The sequence below is a fragment of the Mixophyes fleayi genome, chromosome 7 (genome assembly GCF_038048845.1).
Source record: "Mixophyes fleayi isolate aMixFle1 chromosome 7, aMixFle1.hap1, whole genome shotgun sequence".
NCBI lineage: Eukaryota > Metazoa > Chordata > Amphibia > Anura > Limnodynastidae > Mixophyes > Mixophyes fleayi.
In genome coordinates this window covers 113,844,779-113,870,941 of record NC_134408.1, presented here as the reverse complement: position 1 = coordinate 113,870,941, position 26,163 = coordinate 113,844,779, and the positions used below count along the sequence as shown (strand labels likewise).

Here is a 26,163-nt window from a genome sequence, read left to right as displayed (position 1 = left end):
TTTCCTATGGCACCCTGTCATCTTGTCAGTAAGTTTACTGTATTTTAGGTTTAGTTGGGGCAAGCATGTGCTTGTGTGTACGTGTATGTATAAATAAATACCTAATACTGTATATATGTATGCGTGTGTGTATGTGTAATATATATATATATATATATATATATATATATATATATATATATATATTTATTATGTGTATGTGGATATATATATATATATAATGTCTGTTTAATGTGTTCGTATCAGGTGTAATGATCTGTAGCCAAAAACAATTGTGTTCTGTGACATTTAAGTAACAGCTTTTTAATTTGTTTTTTGTTTTTCCCCCCACTCCTTTCTCCACTCTCCCGCGTCTTTCTCTCGTTCCCGAGCCTTCACGCCCTCCCCCCCGCCTTCCCACCACTGCTCTTATGGCGGACGCCATTTGCATGCGCAGTCTGCTGTTTTGTTAAAGGTCAGAGAGGTCAGGGGTCACAAATTGACTTGCTGGATCCCGGCTGGGGGACGCATCACGCTGGCTTTTGGTTAATAAAAGATTGGATTTTTATTTATTTAAGATTTCCAGCTCTGCATCCTCATGACTTTAACACTCTCCCTGCCTGTGTATGGTATGATGTGGAGATGGCTTCTGACACATTCCTTATATTCCCCCAAGCTGTGTTATCTACGGGTGAGATCTGTTTGACAGTGCAATGAGTGCTATGACATTCACAACATTGTGTCATTGTGTTACTATGCACACACTAATGTAACCCACTAGATCCTTATATTAATTAGACTGCAAATCCCTTGTGTTTTATTGTCAGAGCATGGAATCCACTTTATGTTTAACCTGTACCATCTATTACAAATTCCTTGGGGGAAGTGTGCAGTGATTATACAGGACCAGGGTTGCTAAGGACAGGAAAACATAACAAAAGTGGACAAAATCTGTAATAAATGGAGTTCCCGTGATTATCATGAACAGCTCTATTTTTGTAAATTAAAAAAATTATCCTTCTGATAGAAATAAGATATATCCAGGCAGGACCATAACCAAGGGCACAAAGCTGAAGGGGGTGCAGGATAATGAATATTTAGGTTAATTTGGTTACAGTTTACTGCTAGACGGTATCTGTTTCCCTTCTTGCCCCAGGCTCTACAATTTGTCGTTACTCGATATGCAGGCATAGGATATGTTATTTGGAATGCTTGGGACAAGGTTTTCCAGAAAAAAAAATTTTTTTACATAGTTTGGATCACAATGCATAAAATATATTAGTATAATTTACAAATTAAATTTATTTTCCCACGTTGATCCTAGCATTCCTCTCCTCATTAAATTGTTTTGCAGTGCTCCTCACAGTGACTTAAGAACTGAATAGTGACCATAAATGTATTTTATTTTTTTATATAAATCTTTTTGTTTTTGAAAAGTTCTGGATATCTGGTTTCCAGGTTGTACATTCTATAACTGTAGCAGGATTTGTAACCTTGTATGTTTTGACAATTCAGCCAACTTGTACCAAAAATGTTGTTTGGGTTTCCATATGTCTCTCCTTTCACAACACGTTACAATCATCATGAGGACTTTATTTTTATGGAAACAACAATATTGCTTCACCCTGCAAAAAGGTTAATCCTTAGCACTGCACATTTTAAATAGTGTTTGAAATCATAAGGCACATTAATATCAGTGATTTGTAGGTCATCAAATTATAATTTGGGGAATATGCATTTTTTTTATTTGAGTGACCATGGAGCTATCTAGCATCAACAAAATGAAAAAATAAACCTATTGTATTAGTGAAGGATTATTGAGCACAGGCAAGTCATGTTTCTGGAGAGCTGAGATGTTATCTACCCTCCTGCCAGGTTATCCTACCTAGGTACACGAGACTCTTCTGCCCTACCAGGTAGAGATCCATATTCCATACCAATGTTTTCAGGACCCCTCCAAAAATGTGTTAAGAGCACAAATATGGAGGGTGGTGTTTCAAAGAAGGCATTACTGTGGAGCATCTAAGACAATGGGGTTTATTTACTAAACTGCGGGTTTGGAAAAGTGGAGATGCCTATAGCAACCAATCAGATTCTAGCTGTCATTTTGTAGAATGTACTAGAATCTGATTGGTTGCTATAGGCAACATCTCCACTCTTTCAAACCTTCAGTTTAGTAAATATACCCCCATGGCTCTAAATTTCCCTTGCTCCTATACTCTTCTATAGTGTGTAAGTGCATATGAACACTTAAATCCTTTTTTTTTTTTTTTTTTTTTTTAAACAAAATTGTGTGCATAGACATTCTTATATTTTAAAACGTTTCCTCCCATAGGCTTCATTTGCAAGGAGCATTCGATACGCACCTCTAATCCTTTTTGTTTTGCACCCTCTCCACACCTTTCTGATTTTTGATGACCTAAATTCGTATTGCTATGGGCACCAATGCTCACTCGGCCCAAATCTTCCCCTCTACGTGTGTAAATATATGCTCTTCCACAAACGCTGTCGTCATCCTCAACCGCTGCTTATTGGTGCTCTTGTTCAATTCGAAGTAAAAAGCCGCTTCAGATTTTTATTTTGCACTGCAGATGTTTTGAACGTCTCAAATAACCTCCATTGACTTTTTTCTTTTCCTTACTGTTTATTTTGTGTGCTGTGTGGATTGTCTTGTCCCTCAGTGCTATACATTTTGTGCTCAGACATATACACAGCTATGTATACAATATCTACCTATCTGTTGACTTGTGTAGTTATTTATGTTATACACATATCAGTCACAACATTAAAACCACTGACAAGTGAGGTGAATAACATTGATTATCTCGTTACCATGGCACCTGTCAAGAGGTGGAATATATTAGACAGCAAGTGAACAGTCTGTTCTTGAAGTTGATGTGTTGGAAGCAGGAAAAATGGGCCAGCGTAAGGATCTGAGTGACTTTGACAAGGGCCATATAGTGATGGCTAGACAACTGGGTCAGAGCATCTCCAAAACTGTTGTCCTTGTGGGGTGTTCCTAGTATGCAGTGGTTAGTACCTGCCAAAAGTGGTCCAAGGAAGGACAGCTGGCGACAGGGTCATATGTACCCAAGGCTGATTGATGCATGTGGGGAGCGAAGGCTAGTCTGTCTGGTCCAATCCCAGAGAGGAGCTGCTGTAGCTCAAATTGCTGAAAAAGTTACTGCTGACTTTGATAAGAACACACAGTGCATCACAATTTGCTGCATAGCCACAGACCGGTCAGAGTGCCCATACCCACTCCTGTCCACCGTCCAAATTGCCTACAATGACCACGTGAGAACTGGACCATGAAGCAATGAAGAAAGGTGGCCGGGTGCGTGTGCATCGTTTATGTGGGGAAGAGATGGATGGCACCAGGATGCACTATGACAATGTGACGGAGGCAGTGTGATGTTCTGGACAATGTTCTGCTGAGAAAACTTGGGTCCTGGCATTCATGTGGATGTTACTTTGACATGTACCATCTACCTAAATAAACATTGTTGCAGACCAAGTACAACCATTCATGGCAATGGTATTTCCTGATGGCACTGGCTTTCAGCAGGATAATGCGCCCTGCCACACTGCAAAAATTGTTCAGTAATGTTCTGAGGAATATGACAAAGAGTTCAAGTTGTTGACTTGGCCTCCAAATTCCCCAGATCTCAATTTGATCGAGCGGCTGTGAAATGTGCTGGAAAAACAAGTCTGAGCCATGGAAGCCCCACCTCGCACCTTACAGGACTTAAAGGATCTGCTGCTAATGTCTTGGTGCCAGATACCACAGGACACCTTCAGTGGTCTTGTGGAGTCCCTGCCTCAACTGGTCAGAGTTGTTTTGGCAGAACGAGAGAGACCTACAACATATTAGGCAGGTGGTTTTAACATTTTGGCAAATCGGTGTATAATACTTGACAATGAAGACAGAGAACTCGCCACACATCACGCTATGCACATGTATGCAGCATGTGTACTATCATGTTTATGAAGGAGTGATGTACATTTGTATTCACAGAAATCCTGTCTGTTCATTAGATATCGTTGTTGCACATTTGGGATAATGTAGTATACTTGTTGCACCTTACAGTCTAAGATTATTGTTAGAGGCTTCTGATGTCATTATCTCAGCAGGGGGAATAGTACTCAATATAATACACGATGTATCAGTATTTCAAATGTATACTGAAGTGCTGTCACAACTGTGACTGCCAAGTATTGCCAGTGTCAATGCTACTTACTGTTCTCTGCAGTTATAAATATTTATAGAGAATTCTGTGTGTGTATATACAATACCTTCAATTTTTATTTTATTTCTTGCAAGTGGGGGTGTTTCCAACTATTAGAGGCTGTATTATCTTAAGATACATGCTACTTTGATGGACAGCAAAGATGTCAGTCATCTTGAACACACAGAATTACACAAGGCCTGTGGGACAAAGATGCATGTAAGCCATAATCTAGGCCATTGGCTTGGGTCTCAAGCCCTTACACGTGAATGCACCCGACATGCCTCTCCAAGTACAAGGATCACCACATCTAAAAAGTGCTCAGCTTAAACTGCAGCCTTAAGTTGAGCACAAGTGCAGCACTAACAGGTTTAGGTTAGTCACAAGTTTATGTGGCACAAAGGAACTTTCATCCAACACTAAAACAGCCCCATAGTCCTCTCCTCCTCGGACTTCTTTCCAGAGCTTGGCCTTGAAATTAGCCTCTGACAATAAACATACAATTAAAGAGCTTCTAATAAAGTTCTCAGATATATAGCGTTTCTCATGTCGGGACAAAACTTGAGATGCTTTGCATTATATTTACATTTACTAATAATAATGGACGCAGCCTACTGTGGTTGAGCCATTTCAGAGAAAGAGGCTGGTGTCAGTGTCATTCAATAGGCTTACAGACAGGAAATCTGCTGAGCTTAGGGAAAAACATTTTCTAAAACCACAATTTTAACTGAACTATCTGCAGTTGTAACAGGACCTGAAACTTTTACATCTATTTATGAGACTGGTGCTATTTGCTCTTTTCTATAAAGCAACTTATATTTCATATGTAGTGGTTATTTAAGTAAGCACCCAAGGCACCTGACAATATAATATATATTACCTGATATAATTATTTTTCATGTGCAGTACAGCTGTCAAAAATAAACCTAGCCATTGTGTGTGCTTTTATGTTGTTACAAGCTGCTTATGTAACCATGTGATTATAGCTAGTCAATCGAATGTCCATTTTTCATATGCTTTACCACTAAATGAGATCTATCTTTTAATTGGGAAAATAAAAACGGGTAAATCACTTAAAATTGTAAAGATATTAATTTATATAAAATTACGTCCAGTTACTAATATTCCTGGGACCACTGAACAATGATTTGCTCAACTTGAACATGCAAGACAGGCATTAAGGTAATCTCCAATCAAATCTGTCAGTTTGTATGTGATGAAGTGAGGGAAAGAGCAGGTTTTTGAATGTCCCTGGTTATACACAGCTGCAGAGAACCTGGTTGCTCTTACACTCAGTAGTGGACTGTGAGAAACGTGGACCAGCGTTGGGTTACGTGAAGATAAGAATTTGACTCGGTTTCCTGTTGCTCATTGTAAGCTTTCCCCCTTCCTTGCTATTTTTCAGAACAAGAGGAGAATTTTGAGTTCATTATCGTGTCTCTCACTGGCCAGAGTTGGCACTTTGAAGCTACAAGTTACGAGGAGAGGGATGCCTGGGTCCAGGCCATAGAGAGCCAAATACTCGCCAGCCTACAGTCCTGTGAAAGTAGCAAGAACAAGGTGAGTGTTCGTCACACATCCGTCTTACAGGTCACAGGTCCCTTTTAGAGCGGGTCCTCTTGATCCTCTCTTTGCAAATCTATGGTTTACTATCAACCAATAATCTAATAAGAGTATTATAGTGAAATACTATTATTTTGTACAGGTTCTTAATTTCCTAATAATTATATTTCTGTAACAATGATATACTTAATTTGTAGACAACTGTTTAGCTATGAAAATGTCTGAGTGTAAATTATTAATGGCAGACTAAACACTGGGTTGTGAAGCTCATTGAGGATATTGTTTTGTGCTAACCAGAGAATGTTAAGAACCCCGGGATCTGTGCCGTTAATGTTTTCTATGTTTCTATATATGTGCACAATAAAGACTGCTGTTTCCTGAGGATATCTGTCCAGGTTCTATCAGATTGTCGATAGGGACAGACGTTTTTCCAACTGCTCTAATGTTGCCCGGGATAATCAGCCTGTGTATTGGCGTCTTAAGGGAAGATGCTTCATAAAGCTAACAAAACATATTTGTTTTCCTTTAATGAAATAAAATGAATAGTTCAATTAAATTTAATTTTAGAGTCTGATCAATGTGTATTTTTATGTTAACAATCAATTTCTGCAAGATGTTTAGCTTTCAGCTGTAGCCACTTAGCGTTGCTCATACACCAATGGGATTATGTATTAATTGCATCTAAATTCAATTAGACCTCTCAACTTTGATGTGCCTGGTAGTTTTTGTGCTATTCGTCTAATTGCTCACACGCGGTATAGTTTTGCTTTGCTGAATACCCTTACTCTGTAGTCTGACCCCACACCCCTTTCTCTCTCTCTCTCCTTCAGTCCCGTCTCACCAGCCAAAATGAGGCTTTAGCGCTACAGTCAATTCGCAACCTGCCAGGAAACTCGCATTGTGTGGACTGTGAGGCACAAAGTAAGTATATATCTCCAGAGACTAACTCTGCTCTCCTGCAAATAGACAAATGCTAAGTAACCACCTCTGGATGTACAGACAGCAGGGATGCTTCACCTCTCACATTCTCCAAGTACACAGTCCTCAGAAACACTAACCTCTCTGCTTCTTCATACACAATGGGAGAAACCAGCTTTGTTCACGGTTATAACTTGATAAAGCCAACTCATCGTTCTGCCATTGTCATAAGTTAGCCCCTACGTGACACTGTTATATTGGGGTTTAAGAATAGTCCTTCATTTTACCTTTAGCAGAATGACAACTATTCCCGTTTATATTAGAGGGAAACGCTACGGGCTACTTCACTATAGTATGAAGCCGTCTAATTCGACATCAAACCCTGGAGACTTAAACATGGGGCATTTGCTTTGTTGAGTTAGTTCGTGCCCCAGTGCCCCACTGGTTGGTGCTAGTGGGAGAGTGCAAGGTATAAATATCTTTGGTAGTATGAGTAAATGTAAGTATTTTGGGTAAATAAGGTTTTCTTTGCAGAATGACTTGCACACATATGTATTACTAGACAGTTATAAACTGCATTTATAATTAGGTGTCATTTACCACAAAATAGTAATGATATTGAGGATTTAATTTTTACACGTACTAATCAGTTTGTATCAAGCATGGATGATGGTTGAACATGGGTTTCCAGAAAGCCAACGTCCTACCTGCTCTCCTCTTGTGAGGTTGTTGTACATAGCCCTCACAAGAAGATGGTAATAGACGACCACTTCAGCTGACACTGAAAGACACCACCACTGAGTATGTACAATCAGTGCTGTCATTCTTTAAGAATCTGAAGCTTTAGGACTTCTTCCTTTGGACATGTTTTTTTTTTTGCACTTGAACCGTATCGCCAATAAAAACAGGTCAACCATGGATCAACACAGTCACTTTACTTGCATATGCAGCATAGCAAATGTAAATATGATGCTTGTTATATTGCCATCTGCTATAAGCCATTTTTGAAGGCTGAACCAGTATTCAATGCAGCCTATCAGTTCACTAGGAACTAGTGGCATCACTACAGCAATGATGTCATTGGTTCCTAATGTATTGGTCCAGCCCATACAATCATGCCTCAACTCTAAGTAGGCAAAGGGGACGCTTTAAAATGGTCTCTGTGGAAGGACCGTAAGCGTTCCATCTACTTGTTATCTCACATTTCATCATTAAAATGACTCAATACAAGTAATTATTTGCATAACACATAAAAGTATTAACAAACCAGTGACATGTAATACTAGAGGGCGCAGAGACCTGCCATTAGATTTACAATGTAGTACAGTGATAGAGAACCTGGTACACTTCAGGGAACGTATAGGCGGTCTTCTAACCTTCAAGAGACAATACATCTAATCAAAGATAGAGACATCATCTAATAATAACCTATCGGCTGATGTGTTAAACAAGTGTTACAAGTTATATGAAACAAATATGATAAAACAGGAAGGAGCTGGGGGCCGCATGTGGCCCACCACTGATCTGTGACAATGGAGACACTAGGTGGGGTTAATATAGATTTTGTTGGAGATCCACAAATTTATAATAATGCAATCCAGTTTAACCTAGGTACACACTGAAGAATTTTCCGACCGACGTGTTATCTACAACGATTGTACCTATGACTGAAGGTCCGATCGCTGGGGCGATTCATGCGTACACACTGACTCGATTTACCTTCAGATCTGTGCTCTTCATCTGGTCCTCTAGTTGTTTAAGGAATGACAGCACGATAGTCACTCATTCATTCATTGCTGTCGCACTGATTAAAACCACCTCATTATAGCTATCCACATGTCCTTATGAATTTAGTTAAATTCTGTGAATCTGAAATAAAATCTTCAGTCTCAGAATGAACAAAATATTCAATCTACAGCACCTTCTACATTTAAGTCACCGGGACATTGCTGGCCTCGTCTGAAAGACCATGTGGTATATTTACTAGGTTTGAAAAAGTGGAGATGTTGCCTATAGCAACCAATCAGATTCTAGCTGTCATTTTGTAGAATGTACAGAGTGATTCAAAAGTCGCAGTACACCCTTTTATTTCAAAAACTCTACAGGAATTGGGCCGATTTCAAGATGGCGCTCATGTTTGGTACATACTGTAAAAGATAGACCACGTCACCCATACCTTACTGGAGTATTCAGGTTTCCCAATTTCATGTAGAGTTTTTGAAATAAAAGGGTGTACTGCGACTTTTGAATCACCCTGTACTAAATAATACCCCATTCATACTGCACCAAAATCCCGGGTTTTTGCCGGGGCGAGCTCAAACGACCCGGGTCTTGGTGCAGTATGAATGATACAAGTCAAAAATCCCGGGTCTAAAAACCCAGGTCTTCAACCCGGGATTTATCGAGGGGTAATTCCCGGGTCAGACCCGGGTTGCCTGCACTATGAATGGTGCAACCCGGGTTTTTCAACCCGGGTTGCACAGAAAACAAGCTGATTGGCTGTCTGCCTGTCTCTGGAGGATGATGTCATCGGTGGGAGCCCGTGGAAGATTCGAGAAGGAGTTTAGGAGAAATGGTGGAGTGCAGATCAAGCTGAAGCAGAATCGGAGTTTGTTGGAGAATGACAGCCATGATGAAAAGTAATGTGGTAAACAATCACCACCCACTTTTGCATCATCTTTATGCGTCAAAAAAACAGTCACCTTTCAATGACATCACCATTTTTCAGCCAATGAAAACTGCTCTGGTGATGACTCCCACAAATTGCCAGGGCACAGACTTGTGCAGTATGAATGGGGTCAACCCGGGAAATTCCCGGGTCCGAGGTGCAGTATGAATGGTGTTTCTGAGCTGGGACGCTCCGAGACCCGGGATATTGCCGGGGCGGCAGTATGAAAGCGGTATAAATGATAACTTGGGGTGGTACCCGGTATTCCTCCATTGGAACCTAAAATATGTCTATTCGGGATATCACTAGAGGAAAAACTAACTGTGCCCCTTTATAAATTTGTCTTCATAGCACTTACCTTGGCAAAAGTTGTCATAGCGCGTAATTGGCTTGCAAATGCAAAACCAGATTTCCCTAGTTGGAGGGCTTTGGTAAACGAGACCATGGACCACAGAGAGATACACATATACTTTGCGTAGGGCTGAACACAAATAACGAATCCAAGCATAGAAAAAGAAGGATGGCCCAGGATGTTGGATAGCTAAATGTGAGAGCCCCGCTTGGTCTGGTCTGGACTAAATTTAAATTAACTTAATTCCATTATGTAGGCGTTGATAAACTTTGCTACTTTATGCAATATTTGTCACAAGATCTTATGCAGGATATTTATACATCCAAATATGTTTGTAGGTATCTGTTCTGTTGAATCTGAACTTGCCCCATTTCCTCTACATATTATTCTGCACTGCGAATATATTGTACATCTATGCTTTTATTCGCATTGATCTCATCAGGATAACCTTAGAGCTTTGCTAAACGGCTGGCATACGTTAAGTTAAGTAATGTTTGTTTTTGTCTGTTTTTTTTGTTATATGTACTAAAAATCAATAAAAAAGTACTTGATTTAAAAAAAAAAAAAAAAAATGACAACTAGAATCTGATTGGTTGCTATAAGCAACATCTCTACTTTTTCAAACCCGTAAATATACCCCATGACTCTGTAAACTGTGATCGTGAGTACATACACACTACATGTTGGGAAGGTGATTGGAACAAGATTATTAAACAGTACAAACAACCAAATGAAACGACAATTGGCAATTTGGAAAGATTGTTGCCCATCGTGTAATTATCGGGTGATTGGACTAATAGTCAGCTGAAAACCCTCCAGTGTGTACCTAGTCTTGGTTAACAAAAAAAGGCATTTGCTCTTAATTACTAAAAGGGATAATTAATTTGTAATTACTTGTCCATATCCTCCACTATAACTGTTATTATTTAAGAGATATATTATAATTTAACTCTTGCTGTATGGAGCGAGGGGATTTGAAAAATAGTTTATCATTTTGAAAAAAGAATCTGCTTTACTCGAGGACCTCAAATTTCCTTTTATTTCACTGAACTAGACATTTCTCGTTCCTGTGTAAAAGTATTAATGTTATGTATGTTTACAGCTTTGCTATTGTTAACCCTTTCATACCTTGTTGCTGTTAGAAAATGGCCATCCGTGTACAGGTATTAGAAGACACTCCCTTTAATCCACGGGTCAGACGATGCTATCACAGCCTCTCTGGGTCTATGCCTTTTCTCACTGTAACATGAGGTAGAGATTGTCTGTGTCATTACATCAGCGTATATGTCACCTCTCCCTTCCCTCTCTCTGATCACCACAGACCCAGACTGGGCCAGCCTGAACCTCGGAGCTCTGATGTGCATAGAGTGTTCTGGGATTCATCGTAACCTGGGGACCCATCTATCCCGCGTCCGTTCCTTGGACCTCGATGACTGGCCGCCCGAGCTGATAAAAGTCATGTCAGCCATTGGGAACGAGCTGGCGAACAGCGTGTGGGAGGGAAGCAGTCAAGGACATGTGAAGCCATGTTCAGAGAGCCCCAGGTCAGTGTCACTGCTAATGTATTGAGAGAGAAATGTGACCAAATAATGGAACTTTCCTGCTGGTGTCAAAACTGTGGCATCTCTTAATATTGGGTAATGAAATGATTGTTGACTTCACTTAACAAAGCATTAGTACATGTTACTTTACAGTAGATTGTTGTGCCTCCGAGCAGAGAACACAGATGATAATATAAATGCTTACATGGTATGTAATGTTAGTAATGTACAAGCCTGGGCATTAAGGGGTTGTGCACAGTGTAACCTCACCTCAAAGTGTATCAGATATTGGAAAGTCTCCTCTGGCAGCTGCATCATGACTGAGGTGTTGGCCCTGGGGGACTTGGTCCTCCCTGTTTACATTAATGGAGGTCCATGTAACTCTACTGAAGGATTAGAATACCAGAAGGGGAAGTGGTGACAGGGTATATTAAAGGTGGATTTTACAAAAGCGGACAACCCCCTTTAAATTGTCTGAGGTTTTACAGAATGTACCACACCAGAGATCCTTCCATCCGGAAGTTAAAGACTCTATAACAGCTAGTCAACCAAACGTCAGTTATGTTGTCATCAGAAGTCCTACATTTGACCATGGGTGTTCCTTACCCAGCACAAGAGCATTGAGCCTTTAGCTTGATTTGGTCATGGAATACCTTGGAGTTGTTCCTGGCAGTCAATTATTATTTTGATAGTATGGGTTACACTGTGGACCACTAAACCACAAAATGTAAATGGTCAGATATGATTTGCGGAAGTAAAATGTATTGTTCTGTTGCCCGGGCATTCCATTGCCGCTCTGTTTAAAAGTAACATTTTTAATAGAGCATTACTCCTCCACTCCCAATACATACAGCTGAAGCTCCTCCTACCTCCGTTTCTAATGCAGTTATAATACAACACAAAAGCTGTGACTGTAAATCACTGGCCTTGTCCTGCTGTATGATTCTCCAATCCAAGTAGAGCATTTCTGCAGAACAAGTCTGCGGACCTTTCAGTCACTCTGTCAGCTCAGCTAGAGACGCACTTCCTTCCAATCTAATACAGTAGGGTGGAAGAGAGCATGGGAGGATTTAAAATATAGTATTTGATTGACAGTATGAACCATTTGGCCTATCTAGTCTGCCCCTTTTTTTTTATCACGATAACCTCAAACCCTCTTTTAACGTTGGCTTGGCTTTAGATTTAGGATAGCCTTCCATCACAAGCATTTTTAAATTCCCTATTGTATTAGCCTTAGTACTACTCTTTAATTTTAGTGCATGTCCTCTGAAGGTAACCTGTGATATCGTTCCCCATTTTTATATACTGTTTGCATAACTTTAAGTCTCTTAAAAAAGAAACTCCTAGATTCCTTTCATCATCAGTAGTTGATATTTTAGTGACAATAATACTATATTCAGCTTTTGAGCGTTTTTAAAACCATGTGCAAGATTTTTTTTAAAAAATTTGCATTAAACTGTCGTTGCCATTCCTCAAATTACTTAGATCTTCAATAATTTTGTTTAACCTCCAACACCTATGTTGCATATATTTGTGTCATCTGCAGATAGACTTTACCTTCAGTTCCATTAGTAATGTCACTAGTAAAGATATTGCAGAGCACTGGCCCAAGTACAGATCCCAGGGGTACTTGAATGGTAGCCTTCCCCTCCTCTGAATAAACTCCATTTATTACAGTCTATCCTTCAACTATTGTATCCTTTCAACCACCTTTGAATCCAATCCACAGCTTTCTATTAATTTATTATTTATCTTTGGTGTGGGACACTGTCAAAGGTTTTACTTAAAGCAAGATATGCTTTATATATGGCTCCACCTTGGTCTATTACCGTCTCATCCAGTCAATCAGATATCTTGGATATGATCTCCCAGTGATTGCATGCAGCTTTGGGATCTTGCAAGTTGCTGGATTTGATTCTACAATTCTTTCAACAGTGTTTCCATTCACTTCCCCACTGTCAGGATCACTGGACCGTAGTTGCCAGCCTCTTCTTTACTTCCAATTTTGTACAGGTTTATAGTGATTTTTCCCCAGTCTTCTGAACCTACTTCTGCCTATTTACCATCGCCCCTTTAAGCTTTTTTTTTTTATCCTTTGATGTATCCATCTGACCACATTGACTTGACCACTTTCCTTTTTTAGAGTAGCTCCCATCTTATGTCTACCTCCTTTGTATCAATGTTCTTGCCACTTAGCTGTGGTCCCCTCTCCTCCTTCTGTGAATATACTTGGCTCTAAAAATGTTGTTACCGCTTTTCCTATTCCCTCCCATATTCTACATTCTTTTTATGTTTTTCCTTTGTTTTCCTCTCAACTACCTTCTGTTGTACTGGATATGTTTCCTGCTTTAAGGGCCTGTCCAAACTGTACCTCTGGTGTGTATGAGCAGATTGCTTTACTCTCCTATTTCACTGCCCCCTCTGCTAAATACTTTCTGACTGAGCATCCAAACTGCTCACTTAGGGGCCCTCATTTACAGTTAGGAACAACTCCAGTTAGAGGGTGCAAATTTCCATTGGACAAATGGTGTTGCCAAGCAAGGGGCGCAATTGCAAATTATTATTTTTTATTTTTTTTTGCATGCCGGTAAAATACTGTACTTTTGTAGCACAAATATACTGGGCAGCTTTTTTTTTTAACACTGATTTAGAGTTGAGCAAACCTTCAAGCTGGATTTAATCCGAACTCTAAATGAGGCCCTTAGTTTCCTGGCTCATTTTGTAAATGGATGGCGGCCATGGCTTTTGTAAAGGCCTATATCTTCCCAGATGGGATGGCTATGTTCTGTAAAATCAAACTTCCCCTTTGTCACACATTGAAGTTTCTGATACGCGGAGTTCTGCTTTCATCACTGGTATGTTCTGGCTGTACTTGAGAAAGGATCACAATTGTTGCCACCTGCTTAAGATCAGAACTTATTGAATTCTCCTGTGTCTATAACGTCAGCACTCACCAAGTAAATAGTTCCTAGGTGGACAGTGACATCCACCTCCCCCTCTTTTTTTTTTCCGTCTTCGCAATTTTTATCATTTGTTCTGTATCTCTGGGCAGGCACCTCATGGTAGAAATATGTAATTCACTATGGGGCGGGCAGCAGGGTGACACCGTAGTTAGCATTGCTGTGGGGTCATGGGTTCTATAGCGGCTCCTACCAGTGGCGGAGTTTGTATATTTTTCCTGTGCCTGTGAGGGTTTCCTCCCACAAACCCAATTTACACTGTAAGGTCCATGATATGACGATTACATATTCTACAGCACTTGTAGAAATAAACTATATAGTAATAACAATAAGTGTAATCTCTTCAGTTATTTCAGGTATATCATTTAACTCAGTAGTATCCAAAAATATATCAGTGTCCAATAATTAACTTAATTTTTTAAAGGCGAATTAAACTTGTATAGTAACTAATGCTTAATGGGACCATTATTACTAAATAATAAAACGTATTAATATACATGACTTTTACATTAGACATATGGTGTAACAATTTATTGTTCTTATTGTGATAAAAACAAAGGGATAAGCAAAGTCTGTTTTATATTCATTAAACAATAAGGAGCACCTATTTTATTTAAATGCAAAATGCAACAATTGCAGCTTGTACAGCAGCAGGAACTAGGATAGTGGCTACAATATTTAGACAGTTCTGCAACCTTCTCTCTCAAAAAATGTTTGTGTCATCCATACCCCTTGTTCCATACCTTTTAGAGGACAATAATAGGCTACAAATCAAATTGCTGAGTAAAATAAGCAGGAATGTTCATGTCTAAAGGATAGTTTGATCAGATGATATTACTCGGCCATCCATTCTTACTGCATATTTTCATGCCAATTTCACCACCAGTTAAGACGGTTTTATTATGTAGTGTATGGATGATAATTTATTGTTCCTAAGTCCAGCATATCAATATGGCTGGTCACAGGGGCGGATCTAGAAAAGTATCCTACCCGGGGCGATTTAGGCCCCGCCCCCTTTTTGACTTCAAGGCTGCCGGCAGCTGCACACTATGTGCAGGTTCGCTCGGCAGTGACAATGTGCTGCCCGGCTGCTCCGATTGTGTTTTAAACACAATTGGAGCAGCCGGGCAGCACACTGTCACTGCCGAGCGGACCTGCACATAGTGTGCAGCCGCCGGCAGCAAGCCCCTGCTAGGGGGGGGCGATCGACCCCCCCCCCTGGATCCACCACTGGCTGGTCACTCTTGCTGATAAATATAAAAAGGTCAAATATGGGTCTGTGCGGTAGAATAATAACTGCCCATCGGCTTTACTAATATTATCAGCAGCATGAGACAGTCCGTACTGCATTGCACCTGTCTGTATTTACTGGGGACCTCTGCTGGAGACTTTTAGAAGCGCTCTGGGACATTTGCGGGAGAGAAGAGATCTAACACGCTGGCTGTAATTACATCTGGCTTATGATTGGATAAATGCCACTGCCATGAAATCGGGAGCCTGCTGTTATTACAGTAAGTTCTTAGCATCCCTCCTCTCCAGCAGAGGTCCCACTACAACTACAGTGGTACAGCTTCATCATGCAGATCAAGGAGGGGAGCAAAACAGTTTAGGACTCCTATTTCATCGTTTTTATTTTATTTATATTTTTGATGCACTGAGTGACATTGTAAATTCAAGAAACAGACCACACATTATTTACAGTCCATCCACGCTTTAGTGTATAGCTAAAAAAAAATAACACCATTTTTACTTGGCGCAATACATTATTGAACTAAAATTGTTTAGTATATAAAACGATCATCACTGTTATTATTTGCCATTGCTTTTTAATTTCTTTTCTCCTCCATTGTATTTATGACTGCAACTATCTTGTAGTGCATACATCTTTTATAAGGCTTGAATGATGACCGTACAGCATGTTCTAATGGGTTGGGTATGAAATGTTGACTGGCATAATGTCGACACTAATGGCATGTACATGTTCATAATGTCAACATGTAACAAAAACAATCAACAATAAATGTAAGAAGAAAAACTGTGTTTCCTCCCTCCCCAAACATCTTAACCAACCCCAGTGCTGCCAGAGTGGGGTCCCCCCGATTTTACCATTACCAGCACTAGGGCTTTGTCAGCCTGGGCTGGTGGCAGTATAGCAGAGAAACCCGCAGCGTGGGGTCCCCCTGTCATAATACCAAACCAGTCCCAGGCTGGACAGCACGGGGCTGGATTCCCTAGGGAGATTGGGTCTGCCAATAAAAAAGGCAGATCCACCCCCTGGTTTAATCAGCCCTGTGCTGATAGCACTAGAGCTCTTCCCACACCCCTTGGGCAGTGGGTGTGGGGTAATGGTAATTGTTCAATTGTACAAAAACAATTTTGTCCCTGGTGCACTACACGTCCCAGTATGACCAGGTAGCCATTAAATGTTTTGGCATGCTGATGCCTGTAGTACTGCTAGCACCAGCATACCCAGGGTATGCTGGTACTTAGGGAACCACAAGTGCCAGCATGCCTTGGCACCCGTAGTGCACCAAGGAAAAATGTAAATAAAACACAAGTGTAAAATGATTTTTATCGAAATATAAACACCCCTCCCTTCACAAACCTCATTCACTTTTTTGGGGGGGGGGGTTTGTTATACATTTCTTGCGATCCATTTTTTAAAGCTAATGATTTATGTTGACATTTTGAATGTGGAATTTACAACCCTGTCCACATTTTACATGTCCACATTTTAACTGTGTCGACATTATGACCATGTACACATTTTGACTACACCCAGTCCTATTTGCCTAGTCTCTAAAACAGCTGTGTGTACTACATTGGTGTTTCTACACACAGATCAATGCTCTATCTATAAGGTTTTAGTCTCCACACCATTTACCTTTAAAACATGTAATGAAGGAGAGAAGGAAATCATGAAGATAGAGAGATCCTCTGCACTCTCCATGCACAGACTAGGGTGTAAGAGGGGGTTGCCCACATTGTACGGACAAAAATCAGGGATACTCTGCACTCTCCAAACACATAATGCTGTACTAACTATTTTTCTATATTAAAAACAGGGAATGTTAGTTCCACATATTGCAGTATATGTTAAGCTGACCAACTCAAGCCAAAATCTTCCCATTCTGGTCAGTCCTAACAATCAAATGCTATGCTTTTTTTTATCTGAGCTAAAGGCTTACCTTAAGCAGGCAACATGAATTGTGCATGAGAATTACACACTCATAAAAATGCATGAATATCAAATGAAAGAAATACTTAAATGTATACCTTTTTTGTTCTTTGGCCCTATAGCTGCATTAATCTCAAATAAAGTACAAATGCATGTTACCCATACACCTGAGAGCAGTCAATTACATTTTGGGGAAATTTCTAAGATTGCATGAATTATGGGAATGAATTATGGAAAGTGTATTGTTCCTATGTCTGCTTGTCGTTCTTATATGATGCACATAAATTACAAATATATTTATTTATTCCAATGTGGTACCACCAAAAGGCTTTATGTGTCCAGAAAATACCATTATAGTATGCTTGGGTAGCAAAAAATGTACTCCTGAAAATTAGTCTGGTCATTAACAGCTATAAAACTCTCCAATCTTCAAGTGGTTAAGTACCTTTTTATTTATTAATGTACAATTTGTTTTACTATCATTTTATTTGATATTTTAGTTACATGCAAATAATCTAATATGTTTGAATTGTTTTTGAATTGTTTTTAGTCTGTCACTGTAATATTTTGATATATGTTAGCATATTATATGGGGGAAAAGTAAACACTGACATGTGAAAGACCACTGCTGCCACAAGACAGATATAGCTCATGTTTTTGGAGAGCAGAGCAGGAGGGTGTATGTGACAGGACAACACTGACCCATAGACCCATCTGCTCCCCACATGTCACTTCCCCCATTAACAAGCAATTGAATTAATTAAATGCTACTCAGAGCTCGCATAACAAGCTACCGGCAGTGTCCAAATTAGCACTGATAATCAAGGATGATTTCCTTTATTATCCTGCTAAGTGGAGAGCAGGCAGCCCCCCCTCAGTCCTCTCCACGCCTGCCCTCCCCTATTTACTTACCCTGGCTCCTGTCTCTGCCAGCCAGGGTCACCTCACCTCGTTAACTTGCTGTAATCAGGACCTCATGGCTGGCTGTGATCTCCACTCTCTAGTCCAAGGGCCAGCTCTCGTCTTGGTGTGCATTTAACCCCATCACCGCTCAGTGATGTCAGGTCTCCAAAGCTGGAGAGAGAAGAATGGGCTGTTAGACGCAGATATATTTATACATGTGTTTTGTTGTCTTACCTTCTGTCTGTCTTCACCCTACATCTGCAGTGTCACCGTCTCCCTTCTGGGTCCTGTCTACCTTCACACTCACCTGTCTCTTCTCTCCTCCCGGCACTCTCTCCTCTCCCCCCTCTCTCTCTCGCTGGCTCAGCCTCAAACTGATAGATGGTGAGTGGAGGCCCTGTGGTCTCTCAGCTGAGTAATAGAGGCAGGAATTTCATTTTGCAACTGGCTGATTTAATGATCCGAAGGGTAATTAATAGGCTGATTATCTTAATGTTAAATATGTCCGGCAGCAATTACTCTGACCTCCTGCGTGTCAAGGTCCAGGCCTGGCTCTTCTTTCAATTAAGTTCTCTGGGGCTTAATGATATGAATAAGCTCCCCAGCTCTGACACTGCAGCTGCCCAGACTGTGAGAGGCTGCCGGGCTCGTGGGGAGCTTTTAATCAGAGCGTTCCCCCCTTCCCCCTCCACGGACCATCAAATTTAACAATTAGAACAAGGGCAGTTTAACTTTCTTCTCTGCCAGTTTGCTGGTACCAATCACTCCTCTCACATTGTGGCATCTTGTTCTCTCCCCTCGCACTGTCTGCCATCATGCTCTGTCTATACCAGTTTCCCAGTCCTCTAGACGTTCACTTCTTTTCTTTCTCCTACTATATAATCTGTCAGGTCTTCTTTATTTGAATGCAGAACACATTATTTACACGCTGCTCTCTTTATTCTCCTACAGATATCCATGTCTCTTATCTTTATTTACCCCTCTCCCATAATAGTCTCTTATTACTCCATAAGCTGTCTCTCTTCCCCAGTCTCTGTCTCTCTGTGTTTCTATTTGTCTTTCCTCTTCTCCAGGGTACGTTCTAGCAGCTCCGAGCTGCCGCGTCTCTCCCGATATTAATTATCTTGTGAGTGCCGCTGTTTTTCCGTTTGACAGGCTTAATTAATTGGCAGCAGCGGCCGAAAATGACAGGGCCACTAATTGCAACTCAAGGTGTATTAGAGTCAGACGGGCTGTGCCGGAACAGCGTGCCCCCGTCGCTGTGCTCCAGCTAGGAAGCACTGCCTGTGCCGTGTGTCATGCATGTTGGCGTGATTTCATGTGATTGTTGCCCGTGTGCTTGTCGCACGGATCTGACATTTTGCTGCCAATAAAGTTTGGACAGCTGGATTGTCTAGGGGCAGCAGATGCTGTGTGTGGGGAGGGGGTGCACAGACTCAATAAAGGGTGTTAACCCTTCATTGGTGGGGTCCTGAATGCTGACACCAGGCAATGGAGATTTTCTTTCATTAGGTAGTCTCTCTCACCAGATCTCTGAGGATTGTGAATGTGCTAATAAGTTTAGGTGGAGAGGAAGAGGGCATTTTGCTTAATATACAATTAGCAGGATATCAGAACAGGGTCTCAGTATATATCTGTTTGCTAGTGTGTACATAGTATGTACATAGTTACCCTGTGTAGCATATGAATGACAATTCAACCTGCACTTAACGTGCCACTATTAAATCAGGATTCTCATTCACTAGGAACTGTAATATACACTGTTGTACCTTCAGCTTGTAAATATGATTCATGCCAAATCCTGTACTGAGTTCAGCCCAATCTTTTTATGGGGCTCACCAGACTGTCCCTGTCTATAGCACATGGACATTCCTGGGCATACGCTCCTCTCAGTCTCCGTATATAAATGGTCACAGAGCTGACCTTTGGATTGTGTGCACAAAGTATTCGATAGGGCACCAACAGCTGAGGAAGTAAGACCTCCTTACCTCGCCATGTCCTCGCCTTTGCCCTCATGAACACTTGTAAGTAGACTTAGCATGCCCACTTTTGCTTTCCAGTTCTATTTTGTTGTACTAGACTCAGTATCACGTGAGCGCAGTATGCCAGCCATTGCTCACAGTGGGAGATTGATTGCAATTTTCACCTTGATTAATTCCAACACAGTGTCCGTAATGAGAAAGCCCCTGCGTGTGAGGAGATTTTTGTCCTAATGTGTGACGTCCAATGCTCAGGATCTCTTAACTCCTCACATCTTGCACAATGATACTATGTGTTCACTGCTATCACATTAGTATAACAGACAACACAACACCTGATACACTTAGTCCACACACAGCTAAATACCCGTCATAAGGTTCCATCTAATCCGGAGCATCTACTAGTGTCAGACATTGGCATATTTCAGAACATAATAATGATGAACATACTTTGTGTCTTGGGGCACATCTATTTTTCAGTGCTAGGCTAGATGTGCCACAAAATGTAACTAATAGGGGAACAGGTCTTAAGATAGCCAAACACGGACCATTCCTGCTGTTCGACTGAAGTGACAGGATCACTTTCCAATTTGGTGACACATATGGCAGCTTGAATTGTACATCTGGCTGATCGGCGCTAGGACTGATCACACCAGAGTCTGAAACTGCTGCTGGAAGATGACTACACATATTGGTTGATAGCGTCGTCCGACAACCACATCTGCTGGCATGTACGTAATGATGATTGACTTCTGCTGGATCATTCTAGGCAGTTTTTTATGTCTGACCATACTCTGCAATATATCATCAGTTGGCTGATGTCAGGGTGTGTCTGGCCTTTATTATAGGGCATGGAAAACTTGGCAGAAATGGGGGGTGTACCCGACCAGAGGGTTTATCCTATCATCATCATCATTTATTTATATAGCGCCAATAATTCCGCAGCGCTGTACAGAGAACTCATTCACATCAGTCCCTGCCCCATTGGAGCTTACAGTCTAAATTCCCTAATATATACACTCACTCACAGACAGACAGTGAAGGAGAGACTAGGGTCAATTTTTTGATAGCAGCCAATTAACCTACCAGTATGTTTTTGGAGAGTGGGAGGAAACCGGAGCACCCGGAGGAAACCCACGCAAACACGGGGAGAACATACAAACTCCACACAGATAAGGCCATGGTCGGGAATCGATCACAGCATTTACGAGATTGGAAGCCACAACTCTATTTATCACTTTAAATTTTTGTTTAGTGGTAAATAATTGTATACTCGCCTCCGTGATCTTACAACTTAGCCACTACATTATGAATTTGTACATAAACATATTAGGCAGCTCTGGAGCTTCACCTGTCTGACACAGGGGTACAACTGCTTGGTACTGCACCATTGTGCTGTACTGAACTTTTATTTAGAGACTAGACCCTGACAAAAAGGCCACTACTGGGACGAGAAGCTCCAGAGTTTCTATATCAAGCAGTACAACAGCACCCCCCACATACAAACTAAAACCATCTTACACCATACCAGCTAAGAGACTTTATCACCAATACAGCTCCTGCTGTGACTAGTGGAGCTGTCTTCTAGTAAATGCTGTAAGTAGGATCAGTATAGAATGGCAACCAGAGGCATTGTGTCCTATTTACAAAAACTTCCTCTCTCAACCAATTATCTATTGTCAATCCTACTGTGGGATCTTCAGCTATACAAACACACGGTTCATGTAAATAGAAAACATGTCTAAACCATTTAGTCTCATTTACTGTTATAGTCAGAGGTACTTATTTTGCTATTTCAATTTGGGAACAAGTATGTAATATCTAGCACCATTATTTCCTGTACTATTCCAATTACCCTTGAAATGTCTATAGACCAATACAGACCAGTTGTGTACATTCAACATTATTGTATAGTGTTAGAGTAAGTAAGTCTTTTTTAAAACCACATTTGTACCCATACACTAATGATCACCCATTGCTACGACCATATGAAAAATAACTGCTTATGTATTAAAGATGTTGAATGCATGAAAAGTGAAAAGGATATAAATGGTGAAGGCTCAATTTTAAAAAATTTTTGTTGACAAAAATAAATACTGTGGGGAAAACGAGTTGAAAATCAAATGTGAACTTTGGGCATTCATTTATTTTTTCTGTCTGGAATGTGACCCATTAAATCTGCTGCTGAATTGTTCAATGAGTGAAGTAGGAGCCATCTGGTGGCTTCTTTTTGTACTGCAAGCTTCTAACATCTAGTAGGAAGAAGTGTGTGTGCATGTTACCATTTCTCACCATCCAAAACCATCTGAATTTTGTTGATATATCCAATTAGACATGAATAGATGAAAATGATTGTAAAACGAATTTTAATTGGTGCCCTGTATTTGTATCTCGGGTAGTGCAGCACTGCAGAATATGTTGAGGCTCTATTAATACGGCTGATATTAATGATACATATTTAAGGAGAAGTTAACAGTGTATATAAATTGGGTGTATTCACTTTTGGGGCTCTAGTTACGTGGTAACCCCGTCTCTGTTATAATGAGTCTAGCCACAATTCCCAGATTGTGACCTGGGCGTTTCATGCTGGTCAGCCGTAGAGAGGAACACAGCAACAGTGTACTGACCATGTAGCAGGGATAGGCTGTAGAATGTTTGACCACTACAGCCCTAAATCCAAGCAAAGCTGAAGCTGGTCTTGTGGTTGTTTTAGACTAAACTGACCTTACACCATCTCTTGTTTGGGGTCGGGCAGAACTGGGCATAAAATTCTGGTCCCCAGATACTTGTGACAGCAGGAAACATGGGAACACTGAGATAGTTTGTTCAGTCTGCCCACCAAATGACCCAAATGTCTCTTGTTACATGTATGTGGCCAGATCGTCCACAGAGCCAGTTGTTCAGTGGACAGGCAGATTTCTGCATGTGTGGTCCCATGAATATTGCCGGCTTCTGGGGTATCTACGAATGTTTTTAGTTGTATGCACATGTTCTGTTTAAGAACTGACCGTACTATGCATTGTGATTTGCATACATACAATTGATGGTCATTTATATTAATCTGTGCTTCATAACTGACCCTCCTCACCTAATGAAAGATGTCTGTTACTAGTGCATTTCATATCTCCTGGTTATAGTGTAATACAATTATTGCAGAATGTGATCTCGAACGGCACTCTGTCATTCCTCTGACCATGTGTTCTAGACCCCCAGTCTTTACCTCCTCCCTACCTTTTGTCCCCTTCTCCCGTATGAGGGGCTGCAAGTCCAATGTAGCCGCAATGTCTGATATAATTGGATTCTGCATTCTAATCCATCTGTAAAGTATGCACTGATTAAATTAGCCTAATAGATATTATTTCTTACATGACTGCATAATTTTGTCCTGATTGGTTCTGCGCTTCTCTAACGAGCTGCCCAATTTCCTGCTCTCTCTCTCTCACTCTCTCTCAGTAATGCCGCAGAGATTCCTTGCTGCCTCCCACTCTGCTGTGTACTATCGGGGGGAGGGGGGTTTGGAAAAGGAGAATAAAAGTCTGGGCACGAGCAACCCTGTTTTCCCTTATAGATGCTGGAGGAGTGAAAATATATTTTTACAAAGTAGTAGACACATGGATCTGCTACTCAGCGGAGATGCACATGTAATGAAAAAAAAGGCAAGGAAGTGTAATTTGTTGGCATTGACCAGATATCCAGCTATATTATGTGGGATTTCCCAGCTCTTCCCTCTTCTAGATATAGGTACATATTTAATGCATATGGATTACCAGCTAGGATGATCTAGATACATTACAATCCTTACATGGATTGCAGAACCAGTCTGTGGGGTGCAGTCATTAGTGAACAATAGATGGTTAAGGGTATATCAGGTGCTGGCAACCTGTGGCTGTTTTGTTTAAAGTACTTGGGGGTCTATTTATCAAGCATTCCCCCTGTGTTAAACCCCAGAAAACTGTTGTTTTCGGGGGTTTACTGTGAAATCACTATGTATTATTGAAGCATTGCAGCAGATATCTCAGATATTTGCTGCTTTGCATTTCCTATAGTTTTTCTGAGCACTCCCCATAAGTGTATAGGAAGTGCTCAGAACCGCTATGTATTAAAGTCTAACTAGAGAAAATTTTCTCTTTTTCTACATGTTAATGAACGCCATCTGAAGCTGGCGCCATCTGAAGCTGGCGTACATTACCATATCTGAAGAGCAGAGCTGGACTGCGCATGTGTGGAGGGATCATGTGAACCCTCCCTGTCACTTATCGTACAGTTTGCCTTCCAGGATGTTAGTGCGCATGCACCAACTATTCGGTCGGCGCATGCGCACTAACAAAAAAGAAAAAAAAAAAAAGAGAAGATCACCGCAGCCTTGAAAATTGAGAAAAGACTGCGATGATCAGGTGAGTCACTTCTCAGGGACAGCAGTCTATCGGCACTGCTGTCCCTGAGAAGTTTTTTAATACATTGCCGTTACTTTTCAATCCTTATCAAGGAGATAAGGATTGAAAAGTATCAAGTGAAAAAAAACAAAGGGTCATAAATAGACCCTTTGGTGAGCTAAAGTGTGCCCAAATCACAGCTATCTGTATTCGTATATAGTAGAATGAATGAATCTCCTGTGCAATACAAATTCTGTTCTGAGGGAAGTAAAGGTGCTTTATATATGATATATGTATTTACTCTGCTACGCAATAGTCAATGAGAGAGGGTAGGAAGGGGTCTGTAAAGAGGCCACAGCCACACACACAGCAGAATTCAGCATCCAAACAGCATCTACACCCAAAACTGCCTAACTTATCAGTCTTCCAAAATTCAGGTTCTCTTGTGGACCTAATTGTACAAATCAGGAGTCGGAAGAAGGTGACAGGTGAGCAGTGCGAGTACATGTGATTTGTACTTATCTGATTTTGCCTAGAAAACATTATTACAGCAGTAAGGCCAATATAACATATTCTTCTTTTCTCTTTACAGTGTAATTTATTCAATATCTATATTTATTTTTATAATGTATAGTAGTTAGAGGATTTGTTACAAGCATTGGTTTTATGTACACTTACCTACACTTAACATAGTGATGGGAGCCAACTGCAAGGAAACGTCTCATTCTGTTTAGAGTATAAGGTTATTCTTATACTGCTGCCTTGTATGAGAGTCTAGTATGCTGGTTACCACTTACATTGTGTGTAATCTGCAGACTAGGTGTGTGTGCATGTAATGTGCTAGTTTTATCACATTGTCTCTGGTCCGTAGCAGCCATTGAGCGTGTACATGTGTCAGAGGACCACGGCTATCTTGTAATAAGGCTAATAGATTGGCTTTATTTTATCATCAATGCCTCTGCTGTTCTCTGAGCTCCATAAAACATTCCGCAGGTTGGCAAAACACTGATTCTATTGATCAGGCACCTCTGGGATATTTATGTGCAGAGCGCCTGTTAGTACATAAATCCACAGATACCTCCCACCTTCCTGTGTGCTCTGTAAGTGAGCTGCGGACTGCTGCAGGGCAGGCGGCTGAGTGTAGTCACATCAATATAACACAGACACTGTATTTCTCTTACACATATTACAAATCACTCTGCTTATTACAACGGCTCCTATTAAATACGGGCATGCAGGTCCGTTGGGAATAATTTGCGTGTATAATTATGTATTATATTAATAAACTTTGCCACGCAAGTGTGTGGATTAGGTGAGCAAACGTTAGATGTTTGTATGATCTCTCTCTATCACCTTGTGACTTATCACTCCGATGACAACTGGTTGGTGTCTCCGGCTGCTGATACAGGCAGGGTACTGTCACTGCATATCTCTGTGTGAGAAGGAGGGAGACACCTTATAAAGGAGAGGGAGAACTCTCCTGTTAACCGGTTGACTCTTGCTGATCAATAATTAGACGG

General features: G+C 40.8%; 1 protein-coding gene across 5 annotated transcripts in view; it reads left to right on the top strand.

The window, feature by feature from the left end:
- AGAP1 (ArfGAP with GTPase domain, ankyrin repeat and PH domain 1) overlaps nucleotides 1–26,163 on the top strand; it is a 280,099-nt gene that overhangs the window by 240,990 nt on the left and 12,946 nt on the right. For all 5 annotated transcript variants that reach the window (XM_075180403.1, XM_075180402.1, XM_075180404.1 and 2 more), the window contains 3 exons: nucleotides 5,614–5,768; nucleotides 6,602–6,692; nucleotides 11,031–11,253. In XM_075180403.1, coding sequence (XP_075036504.1) covers nucleotides 5,614–5,768; nucleotides 6,602–6,692; nucleotides 11,031–11,253 — 469 coding nt within the window. The remainder of the gene's footprint in view (nucleotides 1–5,613; nucleotides 5,769–6,601; nucleotides 6,693–11,030; nucleotides 11,254–26,163) is intronic.